We start from the raw sequence: 19,229 nt of genomic DNA on the forward strand, positions 1-19,229 counted from the left end.
CCAGACATCCGGTGCATGGAGTGAACTTCGGAGGCTCGTGACGTCGCGGCCACGCCCCCTCAATGCAAGTCTATGGGAGGGGGCGTGACGGCCGTCACGCCCCCTCCCATAGACTTGCATTGAGGGGACGTGGCCGCGGCGTCACGAGCCTCCGGCAATGCAGCCGAACTCTGGGTGCAGCAGGGAGATCGCGGGGGTTCCCAATCGGCGGGACCCCGGAGATCAGACATCTTATCCCCTATCCTTTGGATAGGGACTAGGATGTCTAGGGGCCGGGTACCCCTTTAAGTGGTAAAAACTTTTTGAGGTAAACAGCCCCAATGTGTCCCCCTTCTAGAAACTGGAGTGTCAGGGCGCCCATTGGTCTGAGACCTAGAGAGCTCTTGGTTTCTGGTTTTAGACCCCCAAGCACCATGTTACTGGAATGGTCCCATATGACTATTTTTGCCTCTAACCACTGGTGAGGAGGAGGAGGCATTGTGTTCTCCATATTGTTGTGGTGCACCGGGCAGCGTGGTGGTGACCACTGCTGTATGAAGAACGATGGTTCAAATCAGGGATCATCGGGGACCCCAGAAATGGTGGGATGCACGTGACTCTTGTGGAGGTTTCATAGGGTCCCGGAGGGGCTACATCAGAAATGGAGGCCACCTACCTTCTTCCATATTGAAGGATCTCCAGCCAGACAAGATACGGCCGCTACGAACCAGCAGTTACCCAGACTGCCCTGCTGCAAGTCCCGCGGACTGATGCCCCCTTCAGAAAACAGACGAGGTGACTGAACAAGCTCCTGTGGGGGGAGATAAGACAACATTAATGTAAATGGGGGAGATTTATCAAAACCTGTCCAGAGGAAAAGTTGCCTAGTTGCCCATAGCAACCAATCAGATCGCTTCTTTCATTTTTAAATAGGCCTCTGCAAAATGAAAGTAGCGATCTGATTGGTTGCTATGGGCAACTGAACAACTTTCCCTTTGCACAGGTTATGATAAATCTCCCCCAATGTATCTACAAGGTACATTTTATGCCTCTGTTGGGTGAACTAATCCCAGATAGACTTAAAGGGGTACTCCGGAGGAAAATTTTTTTTTTTTTTTTTTTTAAATCAACTGGTGCCAGGAAGTTAAAATGATTTCTATATTACTTCTATTAAAAAAAATCTTAATCCTTCCAGTACTTATTAGCTGCTGAATACTACAGAGGAAATTACTTTCTTTTTTGGAACACAGAGCTCTCTGTTGACATCACGAGCACAGTGCTCTCTGCTGACATCTCTGCCCATTTTAGGAACTGTCCAGAGCAGTATATAGTTTTCTATGGGGATTTTCTCCTACTCTGGACAGTTGTTAAAATGGACAGAGATGTCAGCAGAGAGCACTGTGCTCATGATGTCAGCAGAGAGCACTGTTTTCCAAAAAGAAAATAATTTCCTCTGTAGTATTCAGAAGCTTATAAGTACTGGAAGGATTAAGATTTTTTTTTAAATAGAAGTAATATAGAAATCTGTTTAACTTTCTGGCACCATTTGATAAAAAAAATAAAAATAAAATAAAAAAAAGTTTTCCACCGGAGTATCCCTTTAAAGATGTAAAACATTTTTTTTACACATCAACTGGTTCCAGAAAGTTAAACAGATTTGTAAATTACTTCTATTAAAAAATCTTAATCCTGCCAGTACTTATCAGCTGCTGAAGTTGAGTTTAACTTTCTGGCACCAGTTGATTTGAAAAAAAAAGTTTTCCACCGGAGTACCCCTTTAATATGGATAGTGATGTCAGCAATGAGCTCTGTGTTCAAAAAAAAGAAAATAATTTCCTCTGTAGTATTCAGCAGCCAATAATTAGTGGAAGGAGTAAGATTTTTTTATAGAAGGAATTTACAAATCTGTTTAACTTTCTGGCACCAGTTGATGTAAAGAAAAAAAAAAAGTTTTCCACCGGAGTACCCCTTTAAAGATGTAAAAAATTGTTTACACATGAACTGGCTGCAGAAAGTTAAACAGATTTGTAAATTACTTCTATTAAAAAATCTTAATCCTGCCAGTACTTTTTTTTTTTTCTGTCTGACAACAGTGCTCTCTGCTGACACCTCTGTCCATGTCAGGTACTGTCCAGAGCAGGAGCAAATCCCCATAGCAAGCCTCTCCTGCTCCGGACAGTTCCTGAGACAGACAGAGGTGTCAGCAGAGAGCACTGTTGTCAGACAGAAAAGAACAATTCAACTTCAGCAGCTGATAAGTACTGGAAGGATTAAGATTTTTTTTTAATAGAAGTAATTTACAAAACTGTTTAACTTTCTGGAGCCAAAACGAACAAACTGTTCCAAACGATGGAGCTGGTGACGGGAGCTCGTGACGCCATAGCCCCGTCCCCTCAATGCAAGTCTATGGGAGGGGGCGTGACGGCTGTCACGCCCCCTCCCATAGACTTGCATTGAGGGGGCGTGATGTCATGAGGTGGCGGGGCTATGGCTCAAGCGTTCGGACCAGTTTGTTCCAAACACTTAGCAGCGGAGTACCCCTTTAAAGGTGACCCCATAACTGGACAAAGGTGTCCCACGTGGATATACCTAATCTATATATCTACTTAGAGCCCATGAACTTCATAGAGGGAAGGTCTCCTGCATTATGTAGAGTTAAAAAAGCACCTCAGGTTATGTTTCTCGCCTATATGATGCACACTCACCACAAGCCCTACAACGCAATATGTTGTATTCCAGCACAGCTGTATCCATGCTTTCCGTACTGTAACTAAGTCATGTGATCATCAGTCTGACTCACAGAAATCCATGGTGATTACTGTGTCAGAGGAAGTGGTTGGGTCACCTGACTTCGTTACCCTTCCCCTTCTAGATTTATCTGTATACTGCTGCTATCTCTATGGGATCAGGATATATAGTAGTTATACCCCTCCAGCTCTATCTGTATACTGCTGCTATCTCTATGGGATCAGGATATATAGTAATTACACCTCTTCACACGTGTTTTGCTGTTTTGTTTTTCCTTCTGTTTTTACCATAATTTTTCCAAAATCCATGCAAAATTGTGCTATTTGTGCTATTTTACCACAATAAAAATAAAGTGTAATCTTTACTGAAATTTTGGAAAATCATTTGTCGGACTAAAACCTTTTCAGAACAGCCAGAAAGATACTGTGAAGTATCACACGGTGAAAAGTGACCAACTAAAAAGGATTTCCCTATAATAATTTCCCCATACTACAGTATTATAAGACCCACACTCCATGCACGATAGTGCCATATACAGTGATCCCTCAACTTACAATAGTTTCACCATACAATGGTCTTTTCTGGACCAGTGTAACTTGACACCAGACTCAACATACAATGTACAGACAGTCCAGATCTGTGACATGTGTCAATGGCCGGAAGAACCGACCAATCAGAATGGGCATTCACTGGTAAGACACCTGTATTACTGAGGTACATGCACTGACTGGTGTCTGGTAGCGCCCCCTACAGTACAGGGAGGTATTACATGTTCTGTACTCTACCTGTATTACTGAAGTACATGCACTGACTGGTGTCTGGTAGCGCCCCCTACAGTACAGGGAGGTATTACATGTTCTGTACGCTTTACCTGTATTACTGAAGTGTATGCACTGACTGGTGTCTGGAGGCGCCCCCTACAGTACAGGGAGGTATTACATGTTCTATACTACTATTTACCTGTATTACTGAAGTGTGTGCACTGACTGGTGTCTGGTAGTGCCCCCTACATTACAGGGAGGTATTACATGTTCTATACTACTATTTACCTGTATTACTGAAGTGTATGCACTGACAGGTGTCTGGTAGCACCCCCTACAGTACAGGGAGGTATTACATGTTCTGTACTCTTTACCTGTATTACTGAAGTGTATGCACTGACTGATGTCTGGTAGCGCCCCCTACAGTACAGGGAGGTATTACATGTTCTGTACTCTTTACCTGTATTACTTAAGTGTATGCACTGACTGGTGTCTGGTAGCGCTCCCTACAGTACAGGGAGGTATTACATGTTCTGTACTCTTTACCTGTATTACTGAAGTGCATGCACTGACTGGTGTCTGGTAGCGCCCCCTACACTACAGGGAGGTATTACATGTTCTATGCTACTATTTACCTGTATTACTGAAGTGTACAAAAACAGGAGTTTGAAAGCAGGAGGTTGAGATCGCTGTGAGTGTTAATTTCTGAACCCACAAGGTCTACAAAAAATTTTAAGTGTCATTTTGACTGTCTGTTTTTTCCTATACATTTGTGAAATCCCCATAATTAGATGGCCTCCATGTTGGAAAATGCAGTCCAATGTACATCCTGTTCAATGTATGCAATCCTTGAACAACAGTTTGAGGGTGCATATTGTTGTGCGAGATGTGTGCTAGTTGTCCGTTTGGAAGCCCAGATCCTGGATCTAGAGGGGCGACTGGCAACAATGAGAAGCATTAACAACATGGAGAGGAGTCTCCTGCTCACTGAGCAGGCACTCTCGGGAATAGAGGTGGGGGAGGACAGTGGGACGGAGTTGCAGGACAGTCAGGCAGTTAGCTGGGTTACAGTTAGAAAGAGGGATAGGGGAAAAAGTGTCAGGGAGGCTAGTCCTGAACTGGCACACCCCAACAAGTTTGCCCGCTTGGCAGATGAGGGGGATGCCATTACAGAGCTAGCAGAACTGCAGCAGGATACCGCCTCTGACCGCCAGGGGGGTGTCTGCTCCAGTAAGGAGGGAGGGAGGAGTACAGGGCAGGCCAGACAGGTACTAGTGGTGGGGGACTCAATTATTAGGGGGACAGACAGGGCAATCTGTCACAAAGACCGGGATCGCCGAACAGTGTGTTGTCTGCCTGGCGCACAAGTTCGGCACATCGCGGATCGGGTTGACAGGTTGCTGGGCGGGGCTGGAGAGGACCCAGCAGTCATGGTACATATTGGCACCAATGACAAAGTAAGAGGTAGGTGGAGTGTCCTTAAAAATGATTTCAGGGACTTAGGCCGCAAGCTTAAGGCAAGGACCTCCAAGGTAGTATTTTCTGAAATACTACCAGTACCACGAGCCACACCAGAGAGGCAGCGGGAGATCAGGGAGGTAAACAAGTGGCTCAGAAGCTGGTGTAGGAAGGAAGGGTTTGGGTTCATGGAGAACTGGGCTGACTTCGCTGTCGGTTACCGGCTCTACCGTAGGGACGGGCTGCACCTCAATGGGGAGGGTGCAGCTTTGCTTGGGGAGAAGATGGCTAGAAGGGTGGAGGAGTGTTTAAACTAGGGACTTGGGGGGAGGGAACCTACAACATAGAGGGGGAAGATAGTGTAGATAGAGAGGTGGGAATTATAAATGTACCTGGGGGTGGAGCGGAGGGAGGGGTTAGAATAGTTAATAGGAATAGGCTTCATAGGAAAATAAAACTTACACTCTTGAATCCCATTAACCCCAATAACATAAAGGATGGAAATGTAAAGTGTATGTTCACAAATGCCAGAAGCCTAGCAAATAAAATGGGGGAGCTTGAGGCCTTGATACTGGAGGAACATATTGATATAGTTGGGGTCACTGAGACATGGCTGGTGATATAGTTCGGGTCACTGAGACATGGCTGGACTCCTCGCATGACTGGGCTGTCAATCTGCAGGGGTTTACATTGTTTCGCAAGGATAGAATGAACAGAAAAGGTGGTGGAGTCTGTCTGTATGTAAGAAGTGGTATGAAAGTCAGTGTGAACGATGCCATAGTGTGTGATGATTCTGAGGAGGTGGAATCACTGTGGGTAGAATTACAAAAGGAGGGAAATACTGAAAAAATAATATTTGGGATAATCTACAGACCCCCTAATATCACTGAAGAGATAGAAGTTCGGCTTCATAAACAAATAGAGAGGGCCGCCCGGGCAGGTACAGTGGTAATAATGGGAGATTTTAACTATCCAGATATAGATTGGGGTCCGGGGTTGGCTAAAACTACAAAGGGGCGACAATTCCTAAATTTATTGCAGGATAATTTTATGGGCCAGTTTGTGGAGGACCCAACAAGAAGTGATGCCTTGTTGGATCTGATCATTTCCAACAACGCAGAGCTGATTGGTAATGTAACTGTGCGGGAAAACATTGGTAATAGCGACCACAATATAGTTACTTTTGACTTAAAATGTAGAAAACAAAGACAGGCGGGGAAGGCAAAAACATATAACTTTAAAAAGGCAAATTTCCCTGGGCTGAGGGCTGCACTACAGGACATAGACTGGGGGGAGGTGTTCTCAAATACTGATACAGAAGGTAAATGGGACATCTTTAAATCAACTCTAAATAACTATACAGCTAAATATATACCAAAGGGGAACAAATATAAACGATTAAAATTAAATCCTACATGGCTGACAAATGATGTTAAAAGAGCAATAAACAACAAAAAAATTGCCTTAAAAAAATACAAATCTGATGGGTCAGCTATAACATTTAAACAGTACAAAGAGCTTAATAAAATCTGTAAAAATGTAATAAAAACAGCAAAAAGTCAAAATGAGAGACAGGTGGCCGAAGAAAGCAAAACTAATCCTAAATATTTTTTTAGATATATAAATGCAAAAAAAAAAAGGACAGAGCATGTAGGACCCCTTAATAATGATAATGGGGAGGTTGTCACAGGCGATCAAGAGAAGGCGGAGCTACTGAATGGGTTCTTTAGTTCTGTATATACTAGGGAAAAAGGAGCTGACATTGGCCAGGTCAGTGCTGGTAACACATCATGTACAGGTCAGTGCTGGTAACACATCATGTAATGTACTGAACTGGCTTAATGTAGAGATGGTACAAGGTAAGTTAAGTGATATAAATGTAAGCAAATCCCCAGGGCCGGATGGACTACACCCAAGAGTTCTTAGAGAGGTAAGTTCAGTAATATCTGTACCCCTGTTCATGATATTTAGAGATTCTATGGTGTCTGGTATTGTGCCAAGGGACTGGCGCAAGGCGAATGTGGTGCCAATCTTCAAGAAGGGCTCTAGGTCTTCCCCAGGAAACTATAGACCGGTAAGTTTAACGTGCATTGTGGGTAAATTGTTTGAAGAACTTATAAGGGATTACATACAGGAATACATAGGGGATAATTGTATTATAAGTGATAGCCAGCATGGGTTTACTAAGGATAGAAGTTGTCAAACCAATCTAATTTGCTTTTATGAAGAGGTGAGTAGAAGCCTTGACAGAGGAATGGCTGTGTATATAGAGGGGGGGCTGTGTATATAGAGGGGGGCTGTGTATATAGAGGGGGGGCTGTGTATATAGAGGAATGGCTGTGGATATAGTGTTTCTGGATTTTGCTAAAGCATTTGATACTGTCCCTCATAGACGTCTGACAGGTAAGTTAAGGTCTTTGGGTTTGGAAACTTTAGTTTGTAACTGGATTGAACACTGGCTCATGGATCGTACCCAGAGAGTGGTGGTCAATGATTCGTACTCTGATTGGTCCCCGGTAATTAGTGGTGTACCCCAAGGTTCAGTACTGGGCCCGCTGTTGTTTAATTTATTTATCAATGATATAGAGGATGGTATTAACAGCTCTGTTTCTATCTTTGCAGATGACACCAAGCTTTGTAGCACGGTACAGTCTATAGAGGATGTGTATATAGAGGGGGGCTGTGTATATAGAGGGGGGGCTGTGTATATATAGAGGATGTGCATAAGTTACAGGATGACTTGGATAGACTAAGTGTCTGGGCATCCACTTGGCAAATGAGGTTCAATGTGGATAAATGTAAAGTTATGCATCTGGGTACTAATAACCTGCATGCGTCGTATGTCTTAGGGGGGATTAAACTGGCAGAGTCACTGGTAGAGAAGGATCTGGGTGACTTGTAAATCACAGACTACAGAATAGCATGCAATGTCAGGCTGCTGCTTCCAAAGCCGGCAGGATATTGTCATGTATCAAAAGAGGCATGGACTCAAGGGACAGGGACATAATACTCCCCCTTTATAAAGCATTGGTACGGCCTCACCTGCAATATGCTGTTCAGTTTTGGGCACCTGTCCATAAAAGGGACACTGCGGAGTTGGAAAGGGTGCAGAGACGCGCGACTAAACTAATATGGGGCATGGAACATCTTAGCTATGAGGTGCGATTAAAGGAGTTACAATTGTTTAGTCTTGAGAAGAGACGTTTAAGGGGGGATATGATAAACGTATATAAGTATATTAATGGCCCATACAAAAAATATGGAGAAAAACTGTTCCAGGTTAAACCCCCCCAAAGGACGAGGGGACACTCCCTCCGTCTGGAGAAGAAAAAGTTTAGTCTCAAGGGGCGACACGCCTTCTTTACCGTGAGGACTGTGAATTTATGGAACGGTCTACCTCAGGAACTGGTCACAGCAGGAACAATTAACAGCTTTAAAACAGGATTAGATACATTTATGGAACAAAATAACATTAATGCTTATGAAGAAATATAAAATCCCATCCCTTCCCCAATATCGCGCCACACCCCTACCCCTTAATTCCATGGTTGAACTTGATGGACATATGTCTTTTTTCGACCGTACTAACTAACTAACTATGTATGCACTGACTGGTGTCTGGTAGCGCCCCCTTCAGTACAGGAAGGTATTACATGTTCTGTACTCTTTACCTGTATTACTGAAGTGCATGCACTGACTGGTGTCTGGTAGCGCCCCCTACAGTACAGGGAGGTATTACATGTTCTGTACTCTTTACCTGTATTACTGAAGTGCATGCCCTGACTGGTGTCTGGTAGCGCCCCCTACAGTACAGGGAGGTATTACATATTCTGTGCTCTTTACCTGTATTACTGAAGTGTATGCACTGACTGATGTCTGGTAGCGCCCCCTACAGTACAGGGAGTTATTACATGTTCTGTACTCTTTACCTGTATTACTGAAGTACATGCACTGACTGGTGTCTGGTAGCGCCCCCTACAGTACAGGGAGGTATTACATGTTCTGTACTCTTTACCTGTATTACTGAACTGAAGTGTATGCACTGACTGGTGTCTGGTAGCGCCCCCTACAGTACAGGGAGGTATTACATGTTCTGTACTTTTTACCTGTATTACTGAAGTGTATGCACTGACTGGTGTCTGGTAGCGCCCCCTACAGTACAGGGAGGTATTACATGTTCTGTACCACTCTTTACCTGTATTACTGAAGTGTATGCACTGACTGGTGTCTGGTAGCGCCCCCTACAGTACAGGGAGGTATTACATGTTCTGTACCACTCTTTACCTGTATTACTGAAGTGTATGCACTGACTGGTGTCTGGTAGCGCCCCCTACAGTACAGAGAGGTATTACATGTTCTGTACTCTTTACCTGTATTACTGAAGTGTATGCACTGACTGGTGTCTGGTAGCGCCCCCTACAGTACAGGGAGGTATTACATGTTCTGTACTCTTTACCTGTATTACTGAAGTGTATGCACTGACTGGTGTCTGGTAGCGCCCCCTACAGTACAGGGAGGTATTACATGTTCTGTACCACTCTTTACCTGCATTACTGAAGTGTATGCACTGACTGGTGTCTGGTAGCGCCCCCTACAGTACAGGGAGGTATTACATGTTCTGTACTCTTTACCTGTATTACTGAAGTGTATGCACTGACTGGTGTCTGGTAGCGCCCCCTACAGTACAGGGAGGTATTACATGTTCTGTACTCTTTACCTGTATTACTGAAGTGTATGCACTGACTGGTGTCTGGTAGCGCCCCCTACAGTACAGGGAGGTATTACATGTTCTGTACCACTCTTTACCTGTATTACTGAAGTGTATGCACTGACTGGTGTCTGGTAGCGCCCCCTACAGTACAGGGAGGTATTACATGTTCTGTACCACTCTTTACCTGTATTACTGAAGTGTATGCACTGACTGGTGTCTGGTAGCGCCCCCTACAGTACAGAGAGGTATTACATGTTCTGTACTCTTTACCTTTATTACTGAAGTGTATGCACTGACTGGTGTCTGGTAGCGCCCCCTACAGTACAGGGAGGTATTACATGTTCTGTACTCTTTACCTGTATTACTGAAGTGTATGCACTGACTGGTGTCTGGTAGCGCCCCCTACAGTACAGGGAGGTATTACATGTTCTGTACCACTCTTTACCTGTATTACTGAAGTGTATGCACTGACTGGTGTCTGGTAGCGCCCCCTGCAGTACAGGGAGGTATTACATGTTCTGTACCACTCTTTACCTGTATTACTGAAGTACATGCACTGACTGGTGTCTGGTAGCGCCCCCTACAGTACAGGGAGGTATTACATGTTCTGTACTCTTTACCTGTATTACTGAACTGAAGTGTATGCACTGACTGGTGTCTGGTAGCGCCCCCTACAGTACAGGGAGGTATTACATGTTCTGTACTTTTTACCTGTATTACTGAAGTGTATGCACTGACTGGTGTCTGGTAGCGCCCCCTACAGTACAGGGAGGTATTACATGTTCTGTACCACTCTTTACCTGTATTACTGAAGTGTATGCACTGACTGGTGTCTGGTAGCGCCCCCTACAGTACAGGGAGGTATTACATGTTCTGTACCACTCTTTACCTGTATTACTGAAGTGTATGCACTGACTGGTGTCTGGTAGCGCCCCCTACAGTACAGAGAGGTATTACATGTTCTGTACTCTTTACCTGTATTACTGAAGTGTATGCACTGACTGGTGTCTGGTAGCGCCCCCTACAGTACAGGGAGGTATTACATGTTCTGTACCACTCTTTACCTGCATTACTGAAGTGTATGCACTGACTGGTGTCTGGTAGCGCCCCCTACAGTACAGGGAGGTATTACATGTTCTGTACTCTTTACCTGTATTACTGAAGTGTATGCACTGACTGGTGTCTGGTAGCGCCCCCTACAGTACAGGGAGGTATTACATGTTCTGTACTCTTTACCTGTATTACTGAAGTGTATGCACTGACTGGTGTCTGGTAGCGCCCCCTACAGTACAGGGAGGTATTACATGTTCTGTACCACTCTTTACCTGTATTACTGAAGTGTATGCACTGACTGGTGTCTGGTAGCGCCCCCTACAGTACAGGGAGGTATTACATGTTCTGTACCACTCTTTACCTGTATTACTGAAGTGTATGCACTGACTGGTGTCTGGTAGCGCCCCCTACAGTACAGAGAGGTATTACATGTTCTGTACTCTTTACCTTTATTACTGAAGTGTATGCACTGACTGGTGTCTGGTAGCGCCCCCTACAGTACAGGGAGGTATTACATGTTCTGTACTCTTTACCTGTATTACTGAAGTGTATGCACTGACTGGTGTCTGGTAGCGCCCCCTACAGTACAGGGAGGTATTACATGTTCTGTACCACTCTTTACCTGTATTACTGAAGTGTATGCACTGACTGTTGTCTGGTAGCGCCCCCTGCAGTACAGGGAGGTATTACATGTTCTGTACTCTTTACCTGTATTACTGAAGTGTATGCACTGACTGGTGTCTGGTAGCGCCCCCTACAGTACAGGGAGGTATTACATGTTCTGTACTCTACCTGTATTACTGAAGTACATGCACTGACTGGTGTCTGGTAGCGCCCCCTACAGTACAGGGAGGTATTACATGTTCTGTACGCTTTACCTGTATTACTGAAGTGTATGCACTGACTGGTGTCTGGAGGCGCCCCCTACAGTACAGGGAGGTATTACATGTTCTATACTACTATTTACCTGTATTACTGAAGTGTATGCACTGACTGGTGTCTGGTAGTGCCCCCTACATTACAGGGAGGTATTACATGTTCTATACTACTATTTACCTGTATTACTGAAGTGTATGCACTGACTGGTGTCTGGTAGCGCCCCCTACAGTACAGTGAGATATTACATGTTCTGTACTACTTTTTACCTGTTTTACTGAAGCGTATGCACTGACAGGTGTCTGGTAGCACCCCCTACAGTACAGGGAGGTATTACATGTTCTGTACTCTTTACCTGTATTACTGAAGTGTATGCACTGACTGGTGTCTGGTAGCACCCCCTACAGTACAGGGAGGTATTACATGTTCTGTACTCTTTACCTGTATTACTTAAGTGTATGCACTGACTGGTGTCTGGTAGCGCTCCCTACAGTACAGGGAGGTATTACATGTTCTGTACTCTTTACCTGTATTACTGAAGTGCATGCACTGACTGGTGTCTGGTAGCGCCCCCTACACTACAGGGAGGTATTACATGTTCTATACTACTATTTACCTGTATTACTGAAGTGTATGCACTGACTGGTGTCTGGTAGCGCCCCCTTCAGTACAGGAAGGTATTACATGTTCTGTACTCTTTACCTGTATTACTGAAGTGCATGCACTGACTGGTGTCTGGTAGCGCCCCCTACAGTACAGGGAGGTATTACATGTTCTGTACTCTTTACCTGTATTACTGAAGTGCATGCCCTGACTGGTGTCTGGTAGCGCCCCCTACAGTACAGGGAGGTATTACATATTCTGTGCTCTTTACCTGTATTACTGAAGTGTATGCACTGACTGATGTCTGGTAGCGCCCCCTACAGTACAGGGAGTTATTACATGTTCTGTACTCTTTACCTGTATTACTGAAGTACATGCACTGACTGGTGTCTGGTAGCGCCCCCTACAGTACAGGGAGGTATTACATGTTCTGTACTCTTTACCTGTATTACTGAACTGAAGTGTATGCACTGACTGGTGTCTGGTAGCGCCCCCTACAGTACAGGGAGGTATTACATGTTCTGTACTCTTTACCTGTATTACTGAAGTGTATGCACTGACTGGTGTCTGGTAGCGCCCCCTACAGTACAGGGAGGTATTACATGTTCTGTACCACTCTTTACCTGTATTACTGAAGTGTATGCACTGACTGGTGTCTGGTAGCGCCCCCTACAGTACAGGGAGGTATTACATGTTCTGTACCACTCTTTACCTGTTTTACTGAAGTGTATGCACTGACTGGTGTCTGGTAGCGCCCCCTACAGTACAGGGAGGTATTACATGTTCTGTACTCTTTACCTGTATTACTGAAGTGTATGCACTGACTGGTGTCTGGTAGCGCCCCCTACAGTACAGGGAGGTATTACATGTTCTGTACTCTTTACCTGTATTACTGAAGTGTATGCACTGACTGGTGTCTGGTAGCGCCCCCTACAGTACAGGGAGGTATTACATGTTCTGTACCACTCTTTACCTGTATTACTGAAGTGTATGCACTGACTGGTGTCTGGTAGCGCCCCCTACAGTACAGGGAGGTATTACATGTTCTGTACCACTCTTTACCTGTATTACTGAAGTGTATGCACTGACTGGTGTCTGGTAGCGCCCCCTACAGTACAGAGAGGTATTACATGTTCTGTACTCTTTACCTGTATTACTGAAGTGTATGCACTGACTGGTGTCTGGTAGCGCCCCCTACAGTACAGGGAGGTATTACATGTTCTGTACTCTTTACCTGTATTACTGAAGTGTATGCACTGACTGGTGTCTGGTAGCGCCCCCTACAGTACAGGGAGGTATTACATGTTCTGTACCACTCTTTACCTGTATTACTGAAGTGTATGCACTGACTGGTGTCTGGTAGCGCCCCCTGCAGTACAGGGAGGTATTACATGTTCTGTACTCTTTACCTGTATTACTGAAGTGTATGCACTGACTGGTGTCTGGTAGCGCCCCCTACAGTACAGGGAGGTATTACATGTTCTGTACTCTTTACCTGTATTACTGAAGTGTATGCACTGACTGGTGTCTGGTAGCGCCCCCTACAGTACAGGGAGGTATTACATATTCTGTACTCTTTACCTGTACCAGGGTTAGCTGCTCCTTTGGACACCAGGTTAGGGCGGCTCCAGGTTACTTTTTTAGGACATTGCGCCTTCTGTACAGGATTTAAACAACAACAAAGACGTGGTCTCAATTGGCTGGAGGTGCTCAACCCCAAATGCGGTTGTGCATATATACTGGGGGAGCAGATGCTGCCCTTGTAGTCTGTTGCTAAGGGCGATCCCCAGCATAAAAATACATACAATGGAGGATGCCTGCAGCGGACTACAAGTGCCACAATGGCATCCTACACCATATAGACGGTGTGGATGTGTAACAATCGTAGTGCACCTGTATTATCCTAAGTGTTCTGTACAGGACCCTAAAGAAGCTCCTGTCCTCTACATAGACCAGTGTTTCCCAAAGAGGGTGCCTCCCGCTGTTGCAAAACTACAATTCCCAGCATGCCCGGACAGCCGAAGGCTGTCCGGACATGCTGGGAGTTGTAGTTTTGCAACAGCTGGAGGCACCCTCTTTGGGAAGCACTGAAATAGACAGTGATTACAGCTCCCAGCAGATCTTTCTTACTTTTATATATAAGGATTTGCTTTATCTATATTAGTTATCTACTTATTTTTCTTTAATCCTCACTTTTTCCTATTTTTGGATGACATTTTGGTAGCTTCAGAACCAATTACCAGGTTTCCATAGAGTTATAGGGGGAGATTTATCAAAACCTGTCCAGAGGGGGGGAAAAAAGTTACCCAGTTGCCCATAGCAACCAATCAGATCGCTTCTTTCACTTTTCACAAGGCCTCTGCAAAGTGAAAGAAGCGATCTGATTGGTTGCTATGGGCAACTGGGCAACATTTCCTTTGCACAGGTTTTGATAAATCTCCCCCATAGCCTCAACATACGATGGTTTCAACATACAATGGTCGTCCTGGAACCAATTAATATTGTAACTTGAGAGACCACTGTAATTTCCATCGAGGCATAATCACATATTACAGTATTATAAGACCCACACAGCAGAGCCCTCAGTGCAGCACCATATAGTAGTGTCTAGAGATGAGCGAACTTACAGTAAATTCGATTCGTCACAAACTTCTCGGCTCAGCAGTTGATGACTTTTCCTGCATAAATTAGTTCAGCTTTCTGGTGCTCCGGTAGGCTGGAAAAGGTGGATACAGTCCTGGGAGACTCTTTCCTAGGACTGTATCCACCTTTTCCAGCCCACCGGAGCTCAGGAAAGCTGAACTAATTTATGCAGGATAAGTCATCAACTGCCGAGCCGAGAAGTTCGTGACGAATCGAATTCACTGTAAGTTGGCTCATCTCTAGTAGCGTCCATAAAACAGTACCATAAATTACCTGGGGGCGTTTCCACTCTACATTTCCGGGAGGACTCCTACTATAGTAAAGGGACTGGTTATTTGCCGGGAACTTGGGGTCCTCAAAGAGACGGCTTTGCTGACGGCACTGTTTCTTGAGCTGGTCATAATGTTGGTCTTGAAAATGAATAACCATTGTGCTGACAATCCACCACCGTAGGGTTAAGAAAAGCTTCTGTCAGGAACTATCCTGGGCCAGGTCCAGAAAGGCCAAGTCCAAGCCTGAAGATGGTTCTTGGTCTTCCTGTAAAGATCCCACCAGCTGATTGGATTGGCCACCAGCAGGTTGGCTCTAGACCATCGTAGTCCTAGGGTTCCCAAGGCTTTGTATGAAAAGTATCAGGATCTTGATGCTCTGTGCTAGTTCGGGCGTTATCAGTGGGTGTGATGGTAACTAGAACTTGCTTAGCTAGTTTTTAATGACTATAAGCACCACCCAAAGACAGAAAGACATGAGAAGGCCACCGAAAGACGGGCCAGAAGGAAAGACATTAACCCTTCAGAAGAGCAGTCAGTGTGGACAAAGCGTTTAGGTGACTATTTGTTTTTGAACGGAGGGGAGGGTGGATTTACACACCAGGACAAAGGTTAAACTCAGCTGTGTAGGGAACAAACGGGGAAACATGTCTACTCATAAGACGAGAGTACGCGAGAATCCAAAGAGTGGACAATGAAACGTGACAAAGACAGCAACTCCATACGATCCGAAGGTAGAGGAGACAAAGAGGTCACACAGTTGTATAGTTCAGAAGGTTGGGGGGGGAGGACAAAGAGGGTCCATCAAGTCCAACCTATTACCCTACGGTGTCAAGAGGAGGACACAGGTTGTGAGGACAAATGGAAAGATCATCCCGGAGATTGAAGATGCACAAACAAGAGGAGCTGTCAGGAAAAAGAAGCCGGTCCGACAGGGACTACACCCAAATGTGATTCACCTGCAGTGCGTACACATGTCTAGGAAATGCAAACTAGATGGTAATCATTAGATGAAGGAATTAAAGGGGTATTCCAGGAATTTTCTTTTATTTGACTATGCTACAGGGGCTGTAAAGTTAGTGTAGTTCATAATATAGTGTCTGTACCTGTGTGTGACGGTTTTCTCACAATTCTTCTGTGATTTTTCACCCCAATATTTATTTTTAGCAGCATACAAAATGACTGTTGTCTCTGATTTTTCCCAGGTTGCAATGTGGCCGAGACCTGACTCACTAATCAGCTGATGACAGGGAGCCTGTCTGCTTCAATGGGTGGAGAGAGCAATCTGCAAGTAATGCAACAGCTGGAGGCACCCTGATTGAAAACCACAGGTCTTTTGAATAGATGCAGCTCATTTATGTTTCAATGGGGGGGGGGGGGGGGGGGAGGGAATGGAATTGTGGGATTTGTAGGCAAAGAAGGAAACTCAAAAAGGAAATACCAGTTGACAAAAAGCTAGCCACAGTATTATCCAGATCCTTCCTAAGCATGTCCATTACTGTCTGCCAGGTACGTACTAAAATCACCTTATGGTGGAGAACCTCTTTAAAGTAGCTCAACAATAAGAGGAGAGGGTCGGACGAGAACTGGTGGTTAGGTTGTGTACCCTATACAACCTCAGAGAAAATAAATGTGAAAAGAAAAGGTAACCGTTCTCTAGTACGATCCTTGTATGTAGAATGTGTGCGTTCTTATAGTGTATATAGTAATCCTTATTAACGTGTGGTTCAATAACTATACAGCAAAATTCTAGTAACAAGGTACTGTACATTGAAATTATATACATATAACTACAATACTGCCTACTAACTCCTATAGACAAGAATATAAATACTATAATACTGCTCCTATATACAAGAATATAACTACTATTATACTGCCTCCTATATACAAGAATATAAATACTATAATACTGCTCCTATATACAAGAATATAACTACTATAATACTGCTTCCTATATACAAGAATATAACTACTATAATACTGCTCCTATATACAGGAATATAACTACTATAATACTGCCCTCTATGTACAAGAATATAACTACTATAATACTGCCTCCTATATACAAGACTATAACTACTATAATACTGTCTCCTATGTACAAGAATATAACTACTATAATACTGCCTCCTATATACAAGAATATAACTACTATAATACTGCTCCTATATACAAGAATATAACTACTATAATACTGCTCCTATATACAAGAATATAACTACTATAATACTGCTCCTATATACAAGAATATAACTACTATAATACTGCTCCTATATACAAGAATATAACTACTATAATACTGCCTCCTATTTACAAGAATATAACTACTATAATACTGCTCCTATATACAAGAATATAACTACTATAATACTGCTCCTATATATACAAGAATATAACTACTATAATACTGTCTCCTATATATACAAGAATATAACTACTATAATACTGCTCCTATATACAAGAATATAACTACTATAATACTGCTCCTATATACAAGAATATAACTACTATAATACTGCCTCCTATGTACAAGAATATAACTACTATAATACTGCTCCTATATACAAGAATATAACTACTATAATATACTGCTTCTATATACAAGAATATAACTACTATAATACTGTCTCCTATATACAAGAATACAACTACTATAATACTGTCTCCTATATACAAGAATATAACTACTATAATACTGTCTCCTATATACAAGAATATAACTACTATAATACTGCTCCTATATACAAGAATATAACTACTATAATACTGCCTCCTATATACAAGAATATAACTACTATAATACCGCCTCCTATATACAAGAATATAACTACTATAATACTGCTCCTATATACAAGAATATAACTACTATAATACTACCTCCTATATACAAGAATATAACTACTATAATACTGCTTCTATATACAAGAATATAACTACTATAATACTGCCCCTATATAAACTAGAATACTGCTCTATGTACAAAAATATAACTAGTATAATAGGGCGGTTTTATATGTATCTGGGAACACTGCTGCTGCCTGTAGTCAGTGATCACTACTAGAGATGAGCGAACTTCCAGTAATTCAATTAGTCACGAACTTCTCGGCTCGGCAGTTGACGTTTCCTGCATAAATTAGTTCAGCTTCCAGGTGCTCCAGTGGGCTGGAAAAGGTGGATACAATCCTAGGAAAGAGTCTCCAGCCCACCGGAGCACCTGAAAGCTGAACTTATTTATGCAGGATAAGTCATCAACTGCCGAGCCGAGAAGTTTGTGACTAATTGAATTACTGGAAGTTCGCTCATCTCTAATCATTACATCCAGCATGGTGGGGAGCAGCTGGTGTATTCACATCTAAGGCTAAAAACACAAACAACTTTTATATGGCATTTATTGCCTTTTGGCCACCCATTTGTGATGCAGCTTTTGTGGCGTTTTATAAAAAATAAAAGTATTATCATGGGCGTTGTATCATGTGACTCAATGATTTCTATGAAAGAAAAAAACACACATTTATACACACCTGGCAATAGCAGAGCAGACTATTACTTCAGTGAGGGTACAGCACCAGCTGTATTCATTCCCTGTCTGCTTTTCTGCTTGTGGCATTGCTCAGGACAAGGCAGCATGCTGTAATCACACCTCATTCCTTTCTAAAAGGTCCTATAAAAAGATATATATTTGTATATGACAGAGTTGGTGATGTAAGCTACAGGGGCTGGTCAGATGTGATGACATCACTCAGGGCCCCTGAGTGATGTCATCACATCTGACCAGCCCCTGTAACTTACATCACCAACTCTGTCATATACACATATATCTCTATATTTTTTTAGGACCTTTAGAAAGGAATGAGGTGTGATTACAGCATGCTGCCTTGTCCTGAGCAATGCCACAGGCAGAGGAGCAGACAGGGAATGAATACAGCCGTCACCTGTACTGTGAACTTGCATCAAGCTTTTGTTGCGTTTGTAATGACCCAGCTCAGGGACTTATACAGTGTTATCACAAATTTCACTGGTTTCACTGTATTTTTGTGTGACAGGAAGTTGTTTAGTCCCCTCATTGTCATTGTGGTGTTGTTTCCAGTTCCCTGGCTCCTCCCTCTCTTGTGAAATGAGGCATCA

At 43.5% G+C, this 19,229-nt stretch overlaps 1 protein-coding gene across 1 annotated transcript in view; it reads right to left on the bottom strand.

The window, feature by feature from the left end:
- The window catches only part of LOC130367622 (calpain-5-like), a 32,611-nt gene extending 16,359 nt beyond the window's left edge, over nucleotides 1–16,252 (bottom strand). The window contains exons 1-2 of the mRNA XM_056570182.1: nucleotides 15,106–16,252; nucleotides 656–790 (exon numbers count right to left, since the gene is read on the bottom strand). Coding sequence (XP_056426157.1) covers nucleotides 656–790; nucleotides 15,106–15,261 — 291 coding nt within the window. The 5' untranslated portion in view covers nucleotides 15,262–16,252. The remainder of the gene's footprint in view (nucleotides 1–655; nucleotides 791–15,105) is intronic.
- Between the last annotated feature and the right edge of the window lie 2,977 nt (nucleotides 16,253–19,229).

Source organism: Hyla sarda, chromosome 4 (genome assembly GCF_029499605.1).
Source record: "Hyla sarda isolate aHylSar1 chromosome 4, aHylSar1.hap1, whole genome shotgun sequence".
NCBI classification, from domain to species: domain Eukaryota; kingdom Metazoa; phylum Chordata; class Amphibia; order Anura; family Hylidae; genus Hyla; species Hyla sarda.